The sequence below is a fragment of the Cervus elaphus genome, chromosome 24, assembly GCF_910594005.1.
Source record: "Cervus elaphus chromosome 24, mCerEla1.1, whole genome shotgun sequence".
NCBI lineage: Eukaryota > Metazoa > Chordata > Mammalia > Artiodactyla > Cervidae > Cervus > Cervus elaphus.
In genome coordinates this window covers 24,831,054-24,852,138 of record NC_057838.1, presented here as the reverse complement: position 1 = coordinate 24,852,138, position 21,085 = coordinate 24,831,054, and the positions used below count along the sequence as shown (strand labels likewise).

The following is a 21,085-nucleotide window of genomic DNA, read 5'->3' as shown; positions in this document are numbered from 1 at the left end:
AGGTTCTGAAAAGCATTTCAGAGCCACAATTTTCTTACTTTCTATGTTTTTAATATGGGACCTCCACTGTTTACACTGGTCAAAGAATTCAAAACTCACTGGGCCAAAATCCATTTAAAGAAACTATCCAAACTGTGCAAAGTAGTGGTTCTTTTTCAGATGGAACATCAGACTTGTACAGCTTGCTAAAAGACACAGCCTTTTAAAATGACAAAGTCAAAAAAAATAAAAATAAAAAAAATAAAATAAAATGACGAAGTCTAACCTCAGGGTTTCAAGGTTAGATTGGGCTCTAACTCTCTGTCATGAACTAGGTATTCAACCATGGTTTCTCTTAGCCTGTTTTCCCATCATAAGGGGAAAGTGGATCATAACATCTGCCTTGAAGGATTACTGTGAGAAATAATCTGGGAAACTGCTGTGGTACAAAGCTAGGAGTTCCTTCTTCCTGGAATCTTCCTTTCAATGTTATTCATAATACAGGCATTCACACAAAATACAAAAAGAGCTCCTTTCCATCTGACTGGGGACTTATCTTTACATATCATTAAGTCCTATTTCCTGTTTTCATATTTTTACATCAACTTTATACTATATAAGACGACCCTATGGGTCTTGTGGGTACAGTAACCACTTTTTTTTTTTTTGGCTGTACCGTCAGCATGAAAGATCTCAGGTCCCCCAACTGGGGATTGAATCCACCTCACACACACATTGGGAGTGTGGCGTCTTAACCATTGGATGGCCAGGGAAATCCCCACCCTAATCACTTTTAAATGAAGAAAACAAATGTTTGTTCAAGGTTAATTATAAATGTAAAAGCATATTCAATCTTTTTTTAGTAGCACCGAAAAGGGATGCCAAGAAAGCTTTTTGGGAACATATTTAAAACAGAAAAATAAATTGCTGAAAAGAATTCCCCTACCAGAAAAATCTCTAAGCTCCTTTGCAGCAAAGAGCTGTTATCACAAACCCAGTTTATGGAGTCCATGCCTTAGCTAAAACACTTCTAAAACTCCCCTGGGGTGTTTTTCTCAGAGGCTTACTGAATTCTGGTTGCAATGTCTTTATTTATAGAGTGTACCAAATAACTGAGTGCTCAAAGAGATTAAATCTGAAACTGTGAAAGGAACCATATTAGACAGACCAAAATTCACTGAGTATAGATTTAAAATATAAACTCAATCCCTGCCTTACCTTGTGCTGATTGACACTCCATATTCTTATGATGGAGTCTCGACCGGCGGTGAAAAGTCTGTTAAGTGCTGGGTCCAGCTGCAGGGCATTGACCCCATTTCGGTTGTACTTCTCCACTTCATCTCGAATAACATAGGAAACCTGACAAATACATCAAGATTGGCTCTTTATGAAGTTATAAAACATGTGATAATAAAATCTAGCCTTCTAGTGGCCAATCTGAAATTCAAATTTCGAATATAAAACTTATTTCCCAATTTGATAAAATTTTTATTTTGCTCTATAGAGACTGAGGGCTCCCCCAGACGCTCAGGGGTAAAGAATCCTCCTGCAATGCTGGAGATGTGGGTTCAATCCCTGGGTCGGGAAGATCCCCTGGAAAAGGATATGGCAAACCACTCCAGAATTCTTACTTGGGAAATCCCGTGGACAGAGGAGCATAGAGGGCTACAGCCCATGGGGTCTCAAAGAGTCAGAAACGACTTGGCAACTGAACAACAACATAGAGACAGAAGGGCTGAGCAGAGAAGAGTGACATTGGCTTAGACCAAGATAAGCAAGTCTGAGGCTAAACACTGCAAATGCCTCCTAACTTGACTCCTTTCCTCCCTTGTTTGTCTTTAATCCATTTTCCACAAAGCAGCTGGATGAATCTTTTTTATATATAATTAATTTAACTGAAGGACAATTGCTTTACAGTACGGTGTTGGTTTCTGCCAGACATCAACATGAGTCAGCCACAGGCATACCTGTACCCCCCCGCCAAGAACCTCCCTCCCCTCCCCACCCCTCTCGGCTGTCACAGAGCCCCAGTTAGAGTTCCCTGAGCCATGCAGCAAATTCCCACTGGCTGTCTGTTTTACAGATGGTAACTGGTTGAACCTTTAAAACATGTAAACAGAAATGTCTTTTAAAAAAATGTAAATATTTTTCCGTTCAGAAAGCTCTCTGGGTGCTCACTCCACTAGACTCAGGATTGGGTCTGAACTCCTCAAGCGCCTCTCAGCCCTCGGCCTTGCTCACCACTCCCACTCCCCACACACATGTTCCTCCAGACGGGCACACGTGCCCGCTCCCACTCCCCACACACATGTTCCTCCAGACGGGCACACGTGCTGATCCCCCCTGTCTAGCTCTTCCTCCCACTGTCTAGCTGACTACCACTGCAGTCTTTAGATTTCTGTTGAAATGATGCTTCCTCAAAAAGGCCTTCTCTGACCTGCCAAGCAAAATAAGGCTTTGCTCTCCATTAACAGACTAAACTTCTTCCTTCAGACCACTTTCCCCTACTCTATTGTTGTTGGTAACAATAACACTCTGCTCCACGGGAAAACCCAAGAGAACCAACCAAAAGCCACTGCAATTAAGAAAAACTCAACAAACTGGGTGACAGCCGAAGCAAAGCTTTTGGATTTTAATGAAATGACCAGTAAGGCTATAAAGGGGGCAGGGAACTTCATTTACAACAGCAACAAAAATAAATATCTAAAAATTCATTTTGCAAAGAAGATACATGCTGTGCTGTGCTTAGTTATGTCTGACTCTTTGCGACCCCATGGACTGTAGCCCACCAGACTCCTCTGTCCATGGAATTCTCCAGGCCAGAATACTGGAGTGGGCTGCGATGCCCTCCTCCAGGGGATCTTCCCAACCCAGGCCTCCTCACTGCAGGTGGATTCTTTACTGCCTGAGCCCCCAGGGAGGCCCAGTCCACAGGATAAGGTACATAAAAGAAACACCTGCGTAAAGGAGACATGCCGTATTGTAGCACCGGGAGATTCAAAAGAAACAATTTTTTCCTAACCTTGTGACTTTAACCTGATTCTGGTCAGAGTTCACTGGATTTTCTTCCTAGAATTTGACAAAAATATTAATATATAGCACAATGTCTTGAGGGGCTAACCCTGTCACCATTTAAAATGAAAATATACTCTTTAAAGATCTTAAAAGGTATTGCAAAACTACCAGAATTACAAAGGAAGACCACAATACAATATTAAAGGATTAATGGAATAAAACAAAATTCAGAAACATATTTTCCCAATATACATTTTTTTTTCCCAATATACATTTTAAATTTTGATATAAACAGATTTTGAATCAATGAGGGCAGGATAAATTATTTAATAAATTATCTAGGAACACCTATTGGGAAAAATAATATTATTTTTCTAAATCTTAAACCAAAATGAATTTTCCTAAGGAGTAAAGATTGAAATTTAATAATCTAATCATGAAAATACTTTAGAAAGATGGCACTCTTTGCAAAAGAAAAGAGGAACACTGATCCAAACCAAACTACAAGCCAAAACTTTCTGTACATACAAATGTTCACAGCAGCATTAAACTCAATAGCCAACGAATGGAAATAACTCAAATGCTCATCAACTGACAAAGGATAAACAGAATGTGGTATGTCCACACAATGCAATATTACTTAACCATAAAAAAGGAATGAAGTACTGAAATATGCTATGACACAGATAAATCTTAAAACATTATGCTAAGGCCACAAAGTTTATGAATTTATTTACATGAAATGTCCAGAACAGGTTCCATAAATCCACAGAGACAGAAAGTAGATTAATGGTTTCCAGGGGCTTGGACAAGAGAAGAATGGGGAATGACTACTACTGAGTATAGGATTTCTTTGTCGGGATGAAGGTGTTCTGGAATTAAGTGATCGATTTACTTTGTGAATATATTAAGAATCCGTGAGCTGTACACTTTAGAAGGTAAATTTATGTGAATTTTATCTTACTAAAGCTGTTATTTAAAACAAAATGAAGTTCTGAGTGTCAAAAATTAACAGGAGCAAAGTTACAAGGCAAACACCTAACGGGAAAAAATGAATACAAAAGACAAAAGTTTACTCTTGACAACATACAAAGATTCCCTCGATAACAATAAGAAAAAGTCAAACTCTCCACGAGAAAGAGTAAGGAAGGTCATGAAGAGGAAATTTTTTTAAAAGCCAAGAAAATAGCCAACAAACAAAAATAATGAAAGCTGTGAAATGGGTCAGGGTTGTATACGCAAAGACGATGAAGATGTCTTAACCCAGTCTTTTGGGTGCAAGTAACTGTAACTGAAATCTACTCAAACCAGCTTAAGTTGTTTTATTTAAAAAGGAGAATTCAAGATGAATTTAACAAGGATATCTAACAGAGCCCAAGGGCAGGAAATACAGTCATGACTCATAAGAGACATTTTAAAAATAAAATCATGGCACTTCTCTACTGAAGCTTTTCACTGCATTTAAAGTCAAGTCCAAATTCCCCACATGCTTTGGTTCCACCCTGCATCTTCACATTCACCTCAAACTAAGTCCCCCTACGCTCTTGCACAACAGTCACACCAAATTCCTTCCTGTTCCTCAAACACATCAAGCTCTTTCTCATCCTAGGGCCTTCAAATTTACTTTTCCATGTGCCAAGATCTCTCCTGTCTCCAATCTCCAAAACAACACTATTCTCCTAGCTTTTACCTTGTCTGCCTTACCCTTCACTCACCAGGTCTTAGCAGAAAAGCTGCTGTTGTTTAGTCGCTGAGTCATATCCAACTCTATGCGACCCCATGGACTACAGCCTTCCAGGCTCCTCTGTCCATGGGATTTCCCAGGCAAGAATACTGGAGTGGATTGCCATTTCCTTCTCCCGGGGCTCTTCCCAACCCAGGGACTGAACCCGGTTCTCCTGCATTGCAGGTGGATTCTTTTATCACTGAGTCACCAGGGAAGCCCTCCCAGAAAAGTAATCTCTGAAAGGCTTTCCTTGATTTCCTTCCCCTATCACTTCCTCTACTTACTTCTGCAGTTCTTACCACGCTGCATATTTGTATTTTTTGCCATATCTTCTCTATTAGGAAAAAAGCTACAAGAGGGCAAGGAACTTGTCTACCTTGTTTTCCCATCACTGTATCCTTACTATAGTATTTGGCATATAAAAGGCATTTCACAAACGTTTGCTGCATGAATTAGATACTGAAAAACCATCAGGAAGCTGGCTTCAATGTGAGTGTCAGTCTCTCCTGATGTGTCTCTCTCTGGGGCTTCAAGGCCCCTCACCTCCGTTTCTCAGTACACTTCCTTTAATGGAGATGGAAGAGCATGTATGAATTTTTATTTTCAGATTTCTGGGAGACGATCTGATTGGCCCAGTGGGAAAGAGTCAGAGAATAACACCATGTGTTAGGTCCTCATCCCCGATGGAAAGGAACTCTTAGCAACAGGTCTGGGCCAACCTCTTTAAGGGCATCTATTAAAGATGTGTGATCAAAACCTGTGAAGAACTAGAAGTATCCTCGTTGGATAAATTCTGGCACACACATCTATAAAAGTGAGCACCCTTTAATCATTAAAAACAGTGGTGCAACTCTAGACTGACTGACACACGAAGAAAACCATGATGTATTTAAGTGACACATGCATGGCCCAACACGTTAATGTACAATAATCACTACTATAAAACTGTTGCAGAATATTCAATATATGTTTATAAATAAACACACAAGTTTAGAAGGCTATACATATATAAAACTACCAGTAGTTACTTCTGAGCGATGGAACTACTGTGACTGTCATTCACTCATGCCTTTTTAATTCAATATGTTTTATAACAGGCATATATTACTTAGTTTTTTGAATTTATAACAGTTCTTATCCAACTAATTCTTGCCTGTATTCAGAAAATCAAATAGTACTGAAAGGCAATAATGAAAAACTGTCTCCCTGTTGTTTGGGTAAGACTCCCCACACCCAGTCTTAATACTCAGAGGTAATTAATTTCAACTCTTGGTTGTTTCTGTTAGACAGCTACTGCCAGACTGCTTATCCTACAACTTTCTGACACCCATTTTAGACATTGCCTATTTACTCAAGCTATGGTAGATTAGGATGTAGCTCTGGAACTTCCCCCAATACTTCTCTCCTTTCTACTCTTGCAATATAGATAGATCTACCACTATTTTGAGCTGAATAAATAATCAGTGTGACACTGTTGGACTGTATGTAACTGCTGTCTATTGACTAGCCAAGTAGTGTATTATAAATACATTTCCCTCCTCAGAGAGTTTTTCATTTTCCCTAAGAGTTCCTCCTTTCCTTCAACGGTTCCCACTACTTTAATTTCAATTATCTTTAACTGCTGCACCATATGACAGCCCAGCAAGAACCCAGCTCGGCCACCCTCTTTCCCAGGAGGCGTCCGCACCCCCGCCCCACCTTCTCGCTTCAGCCTGGCCCGGCTGCCCTCTCTGGCTGCGGATTCAGCTGTCACCTCCAGTGCCTCCCTTAACTGCTCTTCTGAGTTAGAGCCACTGGTTCCTGCATTCCAGTGTCTCCTCTCCTTGTCACTTTCCCAGAAGTACATCCCCAGGACCTTAAGAAAATTACACAGAAAAAGGTACATGGGAGGCGACTTAGCTGTTGAATGCCTGAAAAGGTCCTCACTTTTATACTTGCTTTGGCAGGAGAAAGAAATCCATGTAGGAAAAAGTCAGCTGCTGAAGCTGAAGAGAAGCTGAAGCTACTCTAACCTCCTCTAGCATCCAGTGCTGCCAGAGTTCAAAGCCGCTGTTTCATTTAACTTTAAGGTGACCTCATTTTCATTCTCTCCGGCACCACAACCTCAACACTCCAAGATTTTAGGATCTTCTTCTTTTACTTGGTGGGGTATTATTTTGGTGTGTGTATGTTTTTTTTTTTTTTAAATCATGATCATCTGTGGTCCTTTTATCATTAATTTTGCTATGCACTTTGAAAACCCTTTCAATTTAGACACTTTCAGCTCTAGGAAATCTTCTTATATAAATTTATCAGTAACTATCTCTGTTTACTTTGCTCCTTCTTAAACTTCATCAGTCAGATGTTTGAACTTTGAAACTGACTGTTTATCTTTTTACTTACTTTTGTAAGATTTCCTTTACTATTTTATAACTTTGCTATTAATTTTTTTTAGTAAATTTTAGTCCGATAGACAAAATAGGAACAGTATCTTCAGTAAGAAAATGACTAGATCAATTATGGTCCATCCATTCCATGTAGTCATTAAAGAAAGAATTACAAACAATGATATGTAAAACTTGTTGTTAAAGACAAAAAAACATTGGCTGTAGACAGAAGAAAAACAGGATTCAAGTCTTCCAACAAATACTGATTTAAGCCTCCATCAGCTGCCAGGCTCTATTCTAAAGGATAGAGTAGTTAGGATAGAGTAGCTGAGGATATAGCACCGAGCACAGAAGCCCTCCTGAAGCTTCCATTCTAGTGGGGAAAGAACATTCTAGTGAGAGAAAGAATGCTCCAGCAAGTTAAGTGAGGCTTTTTCTTCTCAAGATATAGGCAAGCTTTGCAGGCAGAAGAGATGGATGTAAAAGAAAAAGAAAAGTAGAAAATTCTGGAGACAGAAGCAATAAATGAGTGAGTGAAGTCCCAGAAAAACTTCATTTAGGCAAAGTCAGGAGTACAGGCAAAGGCAGAGAAGATGAGCACTCATATTTGACTTGACTGACTTAAAAAAAAAAAAAAAGGAATGAGATATAGGAACTCCGTAAGGGATGAGAGGCCAGCCCTTCAGTAGGAAGTATGTATTTGGAAGAGAGAATTAAAGGGACTCTGACAGGGAGAAAAACAACAGGGTATTCCCACAGCAGCAATCTCCAGGTAGGTTACACTAGGAAAGCCTGCTTCCAAGCTCATTCAGTGGCTGAATTCAGCTCCCTGGAGATGTGGGCTGGAGGGCCCTGTTTCCTTGCTGGCTTTTAGCCAGAGATCCACACTTGCTCCTGGAGGCTGCCTGTAACCCTTCTCATGCTTTTTATGTGCCCTCTCCTGCAACAGAAGGGCCCTCTCACACCTCATCTCTCTCTGATTTCTGCCTCCAGCAAAGCAAGTTCTCTGCTTTTTAAAGGTTCACATGATTAGATTGGGCCCACTGGGATAATCCAGGATAATCCTCCTATTTTAAGGTCTGTAACCTTAATTACATTTGTAAGATCCTTTTTATCATGCAACCATAACATATTCCCAAATTCCAGGGATTAGAGCATGGGCATTTTGGGGGGAGGGGGATTCTGTTATTATAGTAACTAAACAATTTTTTGTATAAAAATAAATGTGGACATATTACAGAATGAGTACTAAATCACAATATTTTTAAGAAAAGAAAGCAGACCTAAAAGCATTGCAGGCTCGCAAAGAGGACACTCTGGGCTATTCCCCAGGCTTTCCCAAGGTGTCATTAACTCATTTCTACTTGCCTCTCTAACAGACACCTTTAATCACTGCATGTTTCCAATTGAGCTCCTTACAGTCCTCTCCAAAGAAGCTTTTCCTGTGTCTTCCTCACTGATGAAGTTATGGCAACTCCGTTCTTCCAGCTGCTTAGGCACAAAACTTTAGTGGCAGCCTTAAACTTCTCTCATCTCACATCCTGCCAGCAAGTCTTGTCATCCAGAATTCAACCACTTATCATCATCTTGGGTGGAGCCACCATCACATAGCACCTGGATAGCTTAAATAGTTACTGATTTCTGTGCTCTGCCCTTGTTCACTGGCAGTCAGATGATCCTAAGAAAACACACTTCTTCTGCTATAAATCCACCAAATGCTTCCTACCTCACCTAAGTTAGTTAGTTAGTAAATCCACCAAATGCTTGTTGTCTCACCTAAAAGTAAGTCAAAGCCCCAACTATGGCCCGCAGTTCTCTACATGACCAGGCCAGAAGTTACCTCTCTGATTTCAGCTCTAGCTCCTCTTCTTCTCTTTCACTCCATGGCAGCCACAATGGCAACTTTATTATTCTGCAAATAGGCCAGCTACTTTCCTACCTTAGGACCTATGCATTTGATATTCTCACTGGAATGCTCTTCTCCCAGGTGGCAAATCTCATTTCCTTCAGATACTTACACAAAAGTTAGCTTCTCAGTAAGGCCTTCTCTGACCACCACAAACAAAATTTCACATTCCCTCCTCTGCTGCTTTTCACTATCTAACCATTTTTGACATTCAAAGATTATTTTCCCCTCAACATAATATTATGAAAAATTTAGAGCACATATAAAAGTTGAAGGAATTACATAGCAAACATCGATATACCAACATGAACATATTTTACAATTAACATATTCTATATTTGTTTTATCTTGTACCCAGCCATCCATTTGACACGTTATTTTTCGATAGCTTTCATATTAAGTTGCACATCATCAATAACAATTCTTCCTAAATACTTCAGCATGTATATCATCGACCAGAGTTCATTATTCATTTATGGCTCCTTTTTTGAAGGTAAAAGTTACATGCAGTGAAACGTACAAACCTTAAATATACAAAAATACTTCTGACAAATTAATACACCTGTGTAGTACAAAACCCTACCAAGATATACACATCACCACCCTAGAAAGTTCCCTCATCCTCTTCTCAACCCCGACACCCAACTCCCAGACAATCTAGAACTGACTTTTTTCACCAGAGATTAGTTTTGCCTGTTCTACAACACCTTATAAATGGAACCACACAGCTCTTTTGCTTAAGGCTACTTCCAGCTCTCAGGCTAAATCTGCCCAAAAAATCGGCCAAATACGAATAATTCTTACATGTGGTTTTCCTGTTCAATCTTGTGGACCATGACTTTCTGCTTCTATCTATGTTTCAAGAGTGTTGATTTTTAAAAGTATTCTAAAAATCAGTCTTGCAAATAAAAATAGGACACTTTCTAGCCTAACTTCTAGTCATGAGTTAGTAAAAAGCTCCTACAGAGGTTAGCAAAAAAACCTCCTAAGGGCCAAATCCAGGTCAAAGCCTGTTTTGTAAACAAAGTTTTCTTGGAACATAGCCATACCTACTCCCTTGGGTAGTGCTCTATTGCTGTTTTCATGTTATAATGGCAGAGTTGAGTGGTTATGACACCTGCATATTTTAGGCCTACAAAGCCTAAAATATTAATATCTACCTTTTTACAGAAAAAGTTTACCGACCCCTGTTTTACTGGATGTCATACAGGCACTGAAACTTTTATTACCTATCCTATATAAAAAGTAACTCACCTTGGACATGTGGCTAGCTTATAAGGGTCTTTCCTTGAGAAACTAGGATTTGCCATCATTCTACAACCTTAAGAAAGTCTCGAAAATTCAACAACCCAGAACTGGGGCTCAGAATCAGGTGTAAAGATAATGCTGCGCTCTTACTAGGTCTAGCATAACTAAATATTTGACAGGGAAAGGGGGTTAGTATTGGTAGAAAAGACATTTGTTGGTTGCCTCTCTATCCCCCACTTCTTTTCAATATTTTCCTCAAGGCAAGCATATCTTAGGAGAAACTGTGCAGGGAGTATTTAAGAGACTTTCTGTTCCATGGATAGGATGGTGAAAGGACATGAAGTCCAGGACAGGAGAGGCCACCATGCCACCAAAAGGGAAGGCCTAGATCTAGGAGTTTGGAAGCAGTAAGGACAATGAGTAGGTATGCCTCAGTGCTCAGTCGTGCCGGCTCTTTGGGACTCCACGGAGGTCACCAGGCTCCTCTGTCCATGGGATTTTCCAGGCAAGAATACAGGAGTAGGTTGCCATTTTCTCCTCCAGGGAATCTTTCCAACCCAGGGATCGAACCCACGTCTTCTGCATTGGCATGTGGATTCTCTACCACTCAGCCACCTGGGAAACCCCAACTTGTAGGCAGCCTAAGGTTAAAGCTGATTTTACATCACTTCTTAGGGTAGAGTCACAGAAAGCCTACTGGTTCAAGATTTCCATGAAACTAGCACCACCTCTTGAGTTATCATTTACATAAGTCAACACATAAGTTTATTATGTGAACCTGGTTATGTTGGATTGGGGCTCATTTCCAACCAAAAAAAAAAAAAAAAAAAATCCTCTGGTTATGAAAGACCAAGTATTTATATTCTTGAACCAACAATGAGTACTAGGGCATGGTTACTGCTCCTCTACCAGGAACACTGGTGACTTTTGTTGAACCTCATGGCAAGAGTTCTGAAGCAAATAAGGAAAGAGCCACAAGGGAAGATGGAGAGAGAGAACCAATCAACAGACCCATGCTGCTGGAAAATCATAACATTAAAGGGAACGCCAGGGACTGAAAAGATTTGCTTTGACATTGATTACCGAAGCTCCATCATATATCTAAATTCACACATTTGTCTGCTCATGTTTCAGATAATCACAAATCCACCCCTTCCCCTCATACTCACGTCCAGCTTCCTCAAGTTGAAGATAGTAGGACTTGTGCTCATTCTTCATTATGTCTATAATTAATAAGCAGTATGTTTGGACCCTTCTCCATTGGTTATTTATCAGTATTATAAGTCTCAATGGTTCTTTCTGGCCTACTATTTGATAATGGAGCTTGGGGCTATTGCCTCTTGGTACAAGAAAGAGAGCCAAGAGGCAAAAAATATTTCTGTAGCCATATATATTTTTTCCAAGATGGAAAGATTTTTTAAAATTTGTAAGACCAAAGAATATCATAAAAATGTTAAAAAAATAAAAAGGTTCACATATTTTAAGGTAAAAGGTATCTTGTTTCCTGCCTTACCAATAATCACACAATCTAATACCCCAGAGATAATCACTGTTAATATCCTTGCAGACTTTGAAAATGCATTATTTCCTGTGTGGAAATGGGACCATGCTATGTTGATTTCCTATTCTGACCTCTGGACATCTTTTCTTTAATATAAATCTAGCTTATCTTTTCAACTGCAAAGTAATCTACTATACAAAAGTACCTAACTTATCTGCCAACTGACTACTGATAGACATTTTGATTTTTGTTTTTCACAATGACAGCATTCCTATAATAAACATCCTCACATGACAAAAGATAGATGCATATGTACTTTGATAAAACAATTTTTCAGACAAGGAACTGCTGGATCAAAGGGAATGCATATTTAAAATTTCGAACAAACAGCAAAAGACAAACCAGTGAATACCATGACTCCATTTTAGAGTGAAAAAGAAATCACCTAAGTTGAGTACACATACATGAAGAAGCATGGAACACTAATTTTCTACCAACAACAACTCTGTCTTCCAGAGGACATTTGAACATGTCTAGAGTCAGTTTTGGTTGTCACAACTGGGAAGGTGCCAGTGTCTAGTGGGAAGGCAGGATGATGCAAAACAACAGCCCTCCCACAATCAAGAATTATCTGGCCCAGGAGGTCAATAGCACTCAGAGTGAAAAACCCTGGGTCGGGATTATATCTCACACTCTCCAAAACAGTTTTCTGTGAAGAGTGGAGCACAATAATCATTTATACTTTTATACTGTTTGTGGTTTTTGTTTTGTTGTGCAATGAACATGCACTAGTTTAAAAAACACTTTCATGAATGAAAGTTCATCCTTGTATTGATATAAAAATCCTTCTCTGTGCCTTCTCATATTGGTTCTATACCTTAGGGACAAATTCTGAAAGACTTAAACAAGACTCACTGAATTTTCTCTGCAGCCAACTGATAGTAGAAAGTTCTTTTGAATGCTCTTCCTAGGAATCAATTTCAAGTCACTTCACCAATCTGACTGCTATACCTATTAAGAACAAAGTGCTAAGTACTGATTCCCAAGTTCCAGTTTTGCACTCTGATTGGTGAAGAGTGAATTTATCCTTCTCCCTCATTGTGCATACAATGGCTCATATTCAGCTTATTAAAACACTCAGTTTTTCCACACATGCTGCAGCTGACTTATATTCCCCCATCCTGTACTTTTCTATTGCCTTTTAAGTCTAAATTCAAGAAACTAAGACACCTGATTAACTCTCCTTAATACCCTAAGGAATGTAGGGTAGCACTGCCCTACCTTAGGGCAGTAAGGGGAGTTTTCTAAACACTAGAAAACAATTAAGTTACACTTAAGTTTTAGTCAGGAACATACATTCTCACCACCTGCCCTATGCACTTAAAAATCACTTAACAGGGTATGCTATTTTAGATTCTTGTTAATGTCACTCAATTCAACAAACATCTAATCAGAGCTGAGGACACCATACTGATCAATGAGATCAATAAAAAAAAGAAGTGAACTGGTCAGAAGATTTTATGGCCAACAGCCTGGGGTTACCTCAATGAAGGAATCCCTTGTCCAGATTACCAAATAGTCACTGACTTATATGTAGCACTACATATACAGCTGCGTTTTATAAAGAAAGCTTGGGTGCTACTTATTCCTGCACTCTTTCAATTCTTTACACATTTTGGGGTCCAAACTAAGGCTCAGTAAATGTTTAACGAGTAAGTGCACCGTACTATCCCCATTACAGACAACATACTGCAGGTAATTAGTAATACTGATTTTGAAGCTGAAACTCCAGTACTTTGGCCACCTGATGCGAAGAGCTGACTCATTTGAAAAGACCCTGATGCTGGGAAAGATTGAGGGCAGGAGAAGGGGACGACAGAGAAAGAGATGGTTGAGGCATCACCGACTCAATGGACACGGGTTTGGGTAGACTCCGGGAGTTGGTGATGGACTGGGAGGCCTGGCGTGCCGCGGTTCATGGGGTCGCAAAGAGTCTGACACGACTGAGCTGAACTGAACTGCAGGTAAACACCTGTAATAAGGCTTTTACTCCTCAGATCGTTGAAAACAATAGGTAGCAATAACTCAAACGTACCCAAAACAAAACTGTATTCATGAAGACATAAAGCACACACCGGAGGCTTAGGAACTCTTTACTTCTGAATAATACTATACATTAGAGAGACAGAAAAATTCAAGGATGCACACTGAAGATGAAGAAACGGTGAAAATATTAAATTCCAAAACAATGAAAATTACAATTCTCCCACGAACACCGGCACACTCCCACGTCGTTTCCACCTCGCGGGGGAGAAGGCTCACGCACAAAAGGCGACGGGGGGTTCCCAAGTGCAGAACCTCCTCAAAAACCCGGCAGGGCTCAGCAGCCACGCCACGCCCCCGCACGGGCCCACTCACTCAGCTGTCCGCCGGGCGGGCAACAGTCCGCAGGCCTGCGCCCCGACGCCGCTGGGCACAGGGCTTGGGAGACGGACCAGGGAAGGGGGAGGCAGGTGGGCGGGGAACAAGCCCAGCCCGACACCGCAAAGCACTAGCCTACGAGACAGCGGATGACCTGCAACCCCGAGCTCCCACCTGCGCGTCCAAGGGTCCCGGGACTGGGCCTCCGCGGGTCCAGCCGGCCGCCCCCCGCCCCTTCTTCAAGCGGTTAGCGCCGCGGCCCCACCCCTCGCCGCCAGGCGCGCCCCGTCCTGCTTGCCCCAAGCCGCTACCCTGGGCGACCGCGGCCCGAGTATCTGTTTGCTGGATGTGGGGCCGGGGCTGCCAGCCACGCCCGGAAGGTCAAGGAGCTGGTCTTTCCTACCTGCACTTTCCTCCGCCCTGCCGTGTTCTGCCGGTGATGGGCCGCCATCTTGCATGTTGACAGTCCTACGTCACTTCCGGAAGTGGCCAGGACCGGGCGGATGTCCCGCCTCTTCCCGTTCGGCCAAGGCCTGGTGGTGTTCACCTCGAGGGCTTCTTGAAGCTGAGGCTGGTGTCCCAGTGGTGGCCCTGTGGTATGAGAGAAACACGTAAAAACCGTTGCGTGCATATAATGCTGCCGGAGAGAGAGCCATTTTGTGAGCCGAGGAAGCTGTCCGAAACTAGCTCTATGTGGGCCTGCACCCTGGCTCGCACTGTTCTCCAGTGTCTCCTCAGGCCCAAGTAGAAGAAAAATGCTGACAGAATTAATGCTGGGAATGGGGCCTTTGATGGCACCTCTACCCCTTTCAAACGTTTGTTGGCAGCTAGGGGATCCGATATATTTACCATGAAGTACCTTAAAGGGCGGAGAATTATAAACTGCCCTGGAAGGAGGTGAAGTAGAAGGTTTGGCCAAAGAAGTTCGCCCCATCTTCAGGAGGCGCCAAGTATCTGATTAAATAAGAGAGAGGGAATTCCCTGGTGGTCTGTTGAGGCAGTCTGAGCACTGGTTGGGAAAGAATTTCCAGACACAGAGCATTTCAGTAAGAGAGTGAGTTTGTTAAGAACAAAGAGCAGAGATAACATAGGCACTGTGAGTGCAGAGGGGGTGACCTCCTGACAGACCAGGGAAAGCTGGCAGTTTTTGTGGGTTAATAGACAATTTTTATGGAGAAGGAAATGGCACCCCACTCCAGTACTCTTGCCTGGAAAACCCCATGGATGGAGGAGCCTGGTAGGCTGCAGTCCATGGGGTCACTAAGAGTCGGACACAACTGAGTGACCTCCCTTTCACTTTTCACTTTCATGCATTGGAGAAGGAGATAGCGACCCACTCCAGTATTCTTGTCTGGAGAATCCCAGGGAAGGGAGAGTCTGGTGGGCTGCCGTCTACGGGATCGCACAGAGTCAGACACAACTGAAGTGACTTAGCAGCCAATGTTTATAGTCTCAAGACAAAAGTCCTGCTGGATGGTTGGAGTTATTAGGTGATTGGTTGGGGCCCTATAGGGTATTTACTCGAGTGGGCATCTTTGCTTAATTGGGAGTCAGGAGGCTTGTTAGTGATTATCAGGAGCTTTTGGCAGTAGTTACAAAGGGGCTCGGTCAGCTTCTGCGGTGACCTTAGTTCTGGGCTCTGCTTCTGTGGCCTTGGGGCAGGTAGGCCTCAACCTGGTCCAGTGGCTGGGACTCAGGACTTTCACTGCTGAGGCCCAGGTTTGATCCCTGGTGGGGAACTAAGATTCTGCAAGCCGTGAGGCTGAAAAAAAAGAGAAATTGTCATAAGAAGGCAAAGAAATACACTATTTAAAATTGTTCCCAGCAACAACGAAGTTCCAAATCCTGAAGGAACTGGGCCTCACACTAGTATCTGGTATAAACCATCTCTTATTCTGGGACAGTTAGACCTTTCTGACTGAACATTTGACCTGAGGGAATTCTCCTGACACTCACTGTAAGTCTTTGGTAATAATTCATCGTACAAGGCTAATTATTTGGCCAGTTAGTTGGTCAAGGACATGAAAAGAGCATGATTGGAGAACTGATGACAAGGAAGACTTGGGATGGAATATGGTGACAGACTTTGCAGAATGAATGTCAAGAATCATCTGGATGAAATGAACCACTTTGTGGATGAAACTTAGCCTCCTTTTCCAGGCTCAGTGGTTGTTCAGTGGACTCATGAATGAAATGGCAGTGATGACAAGGTTAGAGCTGTGCATAGGATCACCAAGCCACTGCTGAGGGTTCAGTTTGCTAGCAGCAGATACAGTCCTGAGGTGGTGATAGACCTCATGCTCCAGGAAGACCAGTCAACCACTTGGAGGCAAGTAGATTTCATTGGCCCTCCCCACCATTGAGGAAGCAATACTTGTTTGTCCTTTCTGAAATACACTTACTTTAAGCTTAAATATGCTTGTCTTACTGAAGACCTAGTTATGGTGCTTTCTGGGAAACAACCCTTTTTGATGCTGTGTTATAGGATGAAATGTATGCTTTGAACTAGTGTCCAATATTTGGCACTCTTTTTTCTTGTTACCTATTTCTGTATAACTACCCTAAAACTTAATTGTTTAAAACATATTCAAATTTACTTTGCTTACAGATTTGTGATTTGTAACTTTTTTAGAGCTCAGTGAAGACAGCTTATCTGTGTTTCATTTTCCACTTGATGCCAATTGGGGCAGCAATAAGTTGGGAGCTGGAATCATCTAAAGGCCCACTCCTTTACATGTCTGGTGACTGATGCTGAGTCTGTGGCCAGAACACCTACTCACGGCCTTTCCACAGTGCTGTTTGATTTCTCACAACATAGTAGCTGGATTCCAAGGGCAAGCATCCCAAGAGAGAGAGAAATCCAGGTAGGAACTGTAATGCCTTTTCTAAACTAACAATGGAAGTCATGATTCCACTATAGTGACTTCAAAGCACATTTGGTTCATAGAACTTAATTGCTAAGGCTGTTTATATCTAAAAAGTTAAAAAAATTTTAATTCATTTGTTTTTAATCGAAGGATAATTGTTTTACAATATTATGTTTGTTTTTGCCACACATGAACATGAATCAGCCATAGGTATAAATATGTCCCCTCTCTCCTGAACCTCTCTCCCACCTCCTACCCCAGCCTACTCCTCTAGGGTGTCATGAGCACTGATTTGAACTCCTTGGAGACTCCTTTTTCAAATGGAAGAAATGTCAAGGAATCTGTGGGTATGTTTTAAAACCACTACATTTCCAAAGCCAAAATTAGTGGGTTTGGGAACAAAGTGATGTTATACCTAATGGACCCCATTTACAATTTTTTTTTAACTGCCATTCTCTGAGAGTCTGAGCTTTGTTGGTTTAGAGGTGTTTTGTTTTGTTTTTTTTTAACCAAAGAAAGGAATTCTTCCAACAAGACTGAACAATGGTTCCACTGATTTGGAGCTGGGACAGCCACCTAGTCATTTTGCATGTCTTGTGTCACTGAATAGGCAAGAGAAGGAGAAGAACAAGTTTAGGGTTTTGGTGCCAGTAATTAATCTTGGTCATGAAGCAAAAATAGGTTTGCTGGTATAAAACAGATAGGTCCATCAGAGACTCCAATCTCTTAGAAATGAAGGTATTGGTTGAAGGTAAAGGAAAAATAGAATGGCTAGTGGAAAAAGAAAGTCATAAAGAGAAGTGAAGTTCTCATAGTCAGGGGAAGAAACGAGAGCAGTTGTCTTTCCTTTCCTTTCTTGGTGTATGCTGTATATTTTTTAAAAATTTTATTTTTAGCTGCATTCTGGTTCAGGTAGGATCTTAGTCCCCTGACCAGGGATGGAATCCTTGTTCCCTGCATTGGAAGGTAGAGTCTTAACCTTTGGACTACAGGGGAAGTCCTTGATGTATACTTTTGTGTGTTTTAACTTTTCTTTCTTTACCCTTTTTACTTCATTATTGTATATGAGGTGTGATATTGTTGGTAAACTTCATTATTTAGTATATCGTAGAGGAATAGATAGCAACTAGAGATTCTAGACTTAGAAATGGATGTGGTAACTGATGAAACATTGGGCTGACTCTTTTGATGAGTGACAGAGTGAGTGCATCCTTGACTGTGTTAAGAATAGTTGCAGTATTTTAAATAGCAACCTTTTTTGAAGTATAATCATTGAAAGCAATGGTTATTTGGTGTAGAGCAGGCAAAGTGATGACTTTACATTTGATAGTTTTGTGGCTTTATTTTTTGCTGTCCATCATTTGAGTTTTCGTTCTGTGTCTGAGGAATTCCCCACTGTGTGTCTTGGTGGTAGTGAGCACTGCTTACAGAAAGTGAGAAAGACAGTTACTCAGTTTTTCTAGACATCTTGTAGCAAGCGTGTGTGCATGGGAACTCAGCTTGTTTAATCAGATGACATCTTGACTGCAACTTGATGAGAATTTCTGAGCCAGCACTATTCAGCTAAACTCCCAAATTCTTCCCACTACAGAAACCCTGTGAGATAATAAATATTTGTTGTGGGATAATTTGTTATGCAGCAATAGATAACTAGTATACTCTCCCTTCTCCATGAGCAGGGGAAGTGTCACAGAACTTTCACAACTTTACAAAGATATATTCACCATAAGCTTTATCACTCTCCATTTACTTCTTTGTCTTCTGTTGTGTAACTGCCAGGAGGCTTATCCTGGCAGAATTCCCTTATCAATCTCAGAATTTTCTACATAGGAAGATTGGCACCTTTATACAAAATGTAAGAAGCCTTGACACCTACTATTATTGTTCTTAGATTTTGAGATCTCTGTTTAAACTACTAGACAACATGAAAACTTTAACATCCTGAAAAAAAACTACTTTAATATTAAATAAAAGTACAATCCATTAATAAAAAGTAAAAGAGTTCTAGAAAGCTTCTATTTCCAAAGAAACCACACTTGTTAAATCTTGCTTTGGAGGTTGACCCTTCCCTCTGTCAAGTTACTTAAGCAAGTTAATTAACTTCTTACATCTTCAGTTTTTTAAAAATCTGTTAAGTGGAATAACAACAGTACTATTTCATATAGTTCTTATGAAATAATCTTCACACAGTACCTGGTAGGTAGGAAATACTCAGTACACTTTAGGTATTACTTTTAATCATCACCTTGCTCAGGAAACTATGCCAAAGTGTTATAATAACATTACCAAATTGTTGTAATTTCCTAGGATAGATTTTTATGTAATGTAGGCTCTATTACTTTTTAAAATTTTCAAACAAGCTTGAACTATAATCTTTCGTTCTTATCTACTTTCTTATTTTCAACAGCCTGGGAAAAGATTCATGAAATGATATAGCCTTTTTACAGATTTGTCCACATGCTTAAATGCATGTTTTCTGGCTCCATGGTCCATTTACTGGAGGAAGTGAAGGTGACCAGGTATGTCTTTAAACCATATCCCAGACTTCTTACCATCATCAGGAGATAGACATGAATGTTTTCTTGTTTTTTGTTTTGTTTTAGAGAAATTAATGTGTTTTGAAAACTTGTTTAAAGACACATGATCATGAGTGCCTTGGTTTGCAGCTACTATTGTCTGCTAGTGCTTATTGCATTAATGTGGATATTTTAAAGATGAATTTTAAAAAGAATAGAACTTCAGCCCTCATGCAGTTAATGCAGCAGTACCTAATAAACTTTTTAATGTAAGCCTGTCATTATATCAACCAGATTCATGGAGAAAGTGAGAAGTGTCATTATTTCCTTATAATTGTTTAATGTTTCTTTAAAAGAAGGTTTCCCTAAAGAAATAGGGTGTCATGATAGACTACAATGTCATAATTAAACAAATATGCGTAAGTGAAACAATATTATATAAGTAAACATAGAGACTCAGAATGTTTACAATATGTCAGAAGTTGTAGGTTTATGTCAAATGTTGTAGGTTAGTTTAGATTGTAGATTGTCAGCAAATCCTCAGTTTTAATTAGTCTTAGAAGCCATGGTACTAAGTAGCTCATTATTCAACATTAACTTATTTCTAAACACACTAGGAAAAAAGTATCTTTTAGTTTTTTTCTTCTTTTTTCTGTCTGTATTTTTACATGCCAATATTAGAAATAGAAACCAGTCTCTTTCCAAAAATGTTTGACCTCATCTGGCTTTCCCACTGGAGGGCAGCAGAGAACCATCCAGGCCATCCCTGATTTTCAGTCTCACTGGCTTTAATGTGACAAATCAGACCTTAAAATCCTTGATACTTATTTCCTACTGATAAAATGTCATAATCAAAGTACATTTTCAGAAAGCCTGTTCACTCCCATAAAAAACCGTAATTTATTGTTAGAATAAAAGGAAATAAAGCAAAATTTATCCAGTTATATGTATTTATTAAGTGAACAAAAAAAACTACATCATAAATATGCTTTTTTTGTGGTGGGATTTTTGTACAGGAACTAAACTGGCTAAGGCTTCTTAAAATCCTAGTCCAAAAAAGTACAGTGGATGTGAATCTTACTCCAAAATTCTGATATATATCATATTCAATTATTGAAATATATCATATTCAATTATTTATAGTTCTGAGGTCCCAGACAGCCAAAATGACAGAAAAAATATCAACCTCAGTCATTGTTAAGACTCTCCTGCCTTCCTAATCCAGCATTAGGTCACTTACAAATGACCAGGAGTCATATATGGGGAGGCACCAACAATCCTCAGGCCACAATGGTTAGAACTGAAGTGCCCAGTGTCCTTTGGAAGTGTCCAGGCCTCTGTTCTTTTCCTGCATTGGGACTAACTAGGGTTTTTTGTTATAGCTAGAAATTCCAGTGCCCAGGGCCCTACCCACCTAAGATACATAGCCATCATTGACCAGGATCTCTCACCAACCGGGATACTTTCAACATTGGTCACAGGTCTTCAGGGCTTCCCAGGTGGCTCAATGGTAAATAAGCCACCCGCAGTGCAGGAGATG

At 40.5% G+C, this 21,085-nt stretch overlaps 2 protein-coding genes across 3 annotated transcripts in view; one reads left to right on the top strand and one right to left on the bottom strand.

The window, feature by feature from the left end:
* WDR48 (WD repeat domain 48) overlaps positions 1–14,634 on the bottom strand; it is a 45,567-nt gene extending 30,933 nt beyond the window's left edge. For both annotated transcript variants that reach the window (XM_043885582.1, XM_043885583.1), the window contains exons 1-2: positions 14,566–14,634; positions 1,198–1,338 (exon numbers count right to left, since the gene is read on the bottom strand). In XM_043885582.1, coding sequence (XP_043741517.1) covers positions 1,198–1,338; positions 14,566–14,613 — 189 coding nt within the window. In that variant the 5' untranslated portion in view covers positions 14,614–14,634. The remainder of the gene's footprint in view (positions 1–1,197; positions 1,339–14,565) is intronic.
* An 888-nt stretch (positions 14,635–15,522) lies between these two features.
* SCN11A (sodium voltage-gated channel alpha subunit 11) overlaps positions 15,523–21,085 on the top strand; it is a 139,532-nt gene continuing 133,969 nt past the window's right edge. Inside the window, exons 1-2 of the mRNA XM_043885574.1 lie at positions 15,523–16,491; positions 16,795–17,026. Coding sequence (XP_043741509.1) covers positions 16,911–17,026 — 116 coding nt within the window. The 5' untranslated portion in view covers positions 15,523–16,491; positions 16,795–16,910. The remainder of the gene's footprint in view (positions 16,492–16,794; positions 17,027–21,085) is intronic.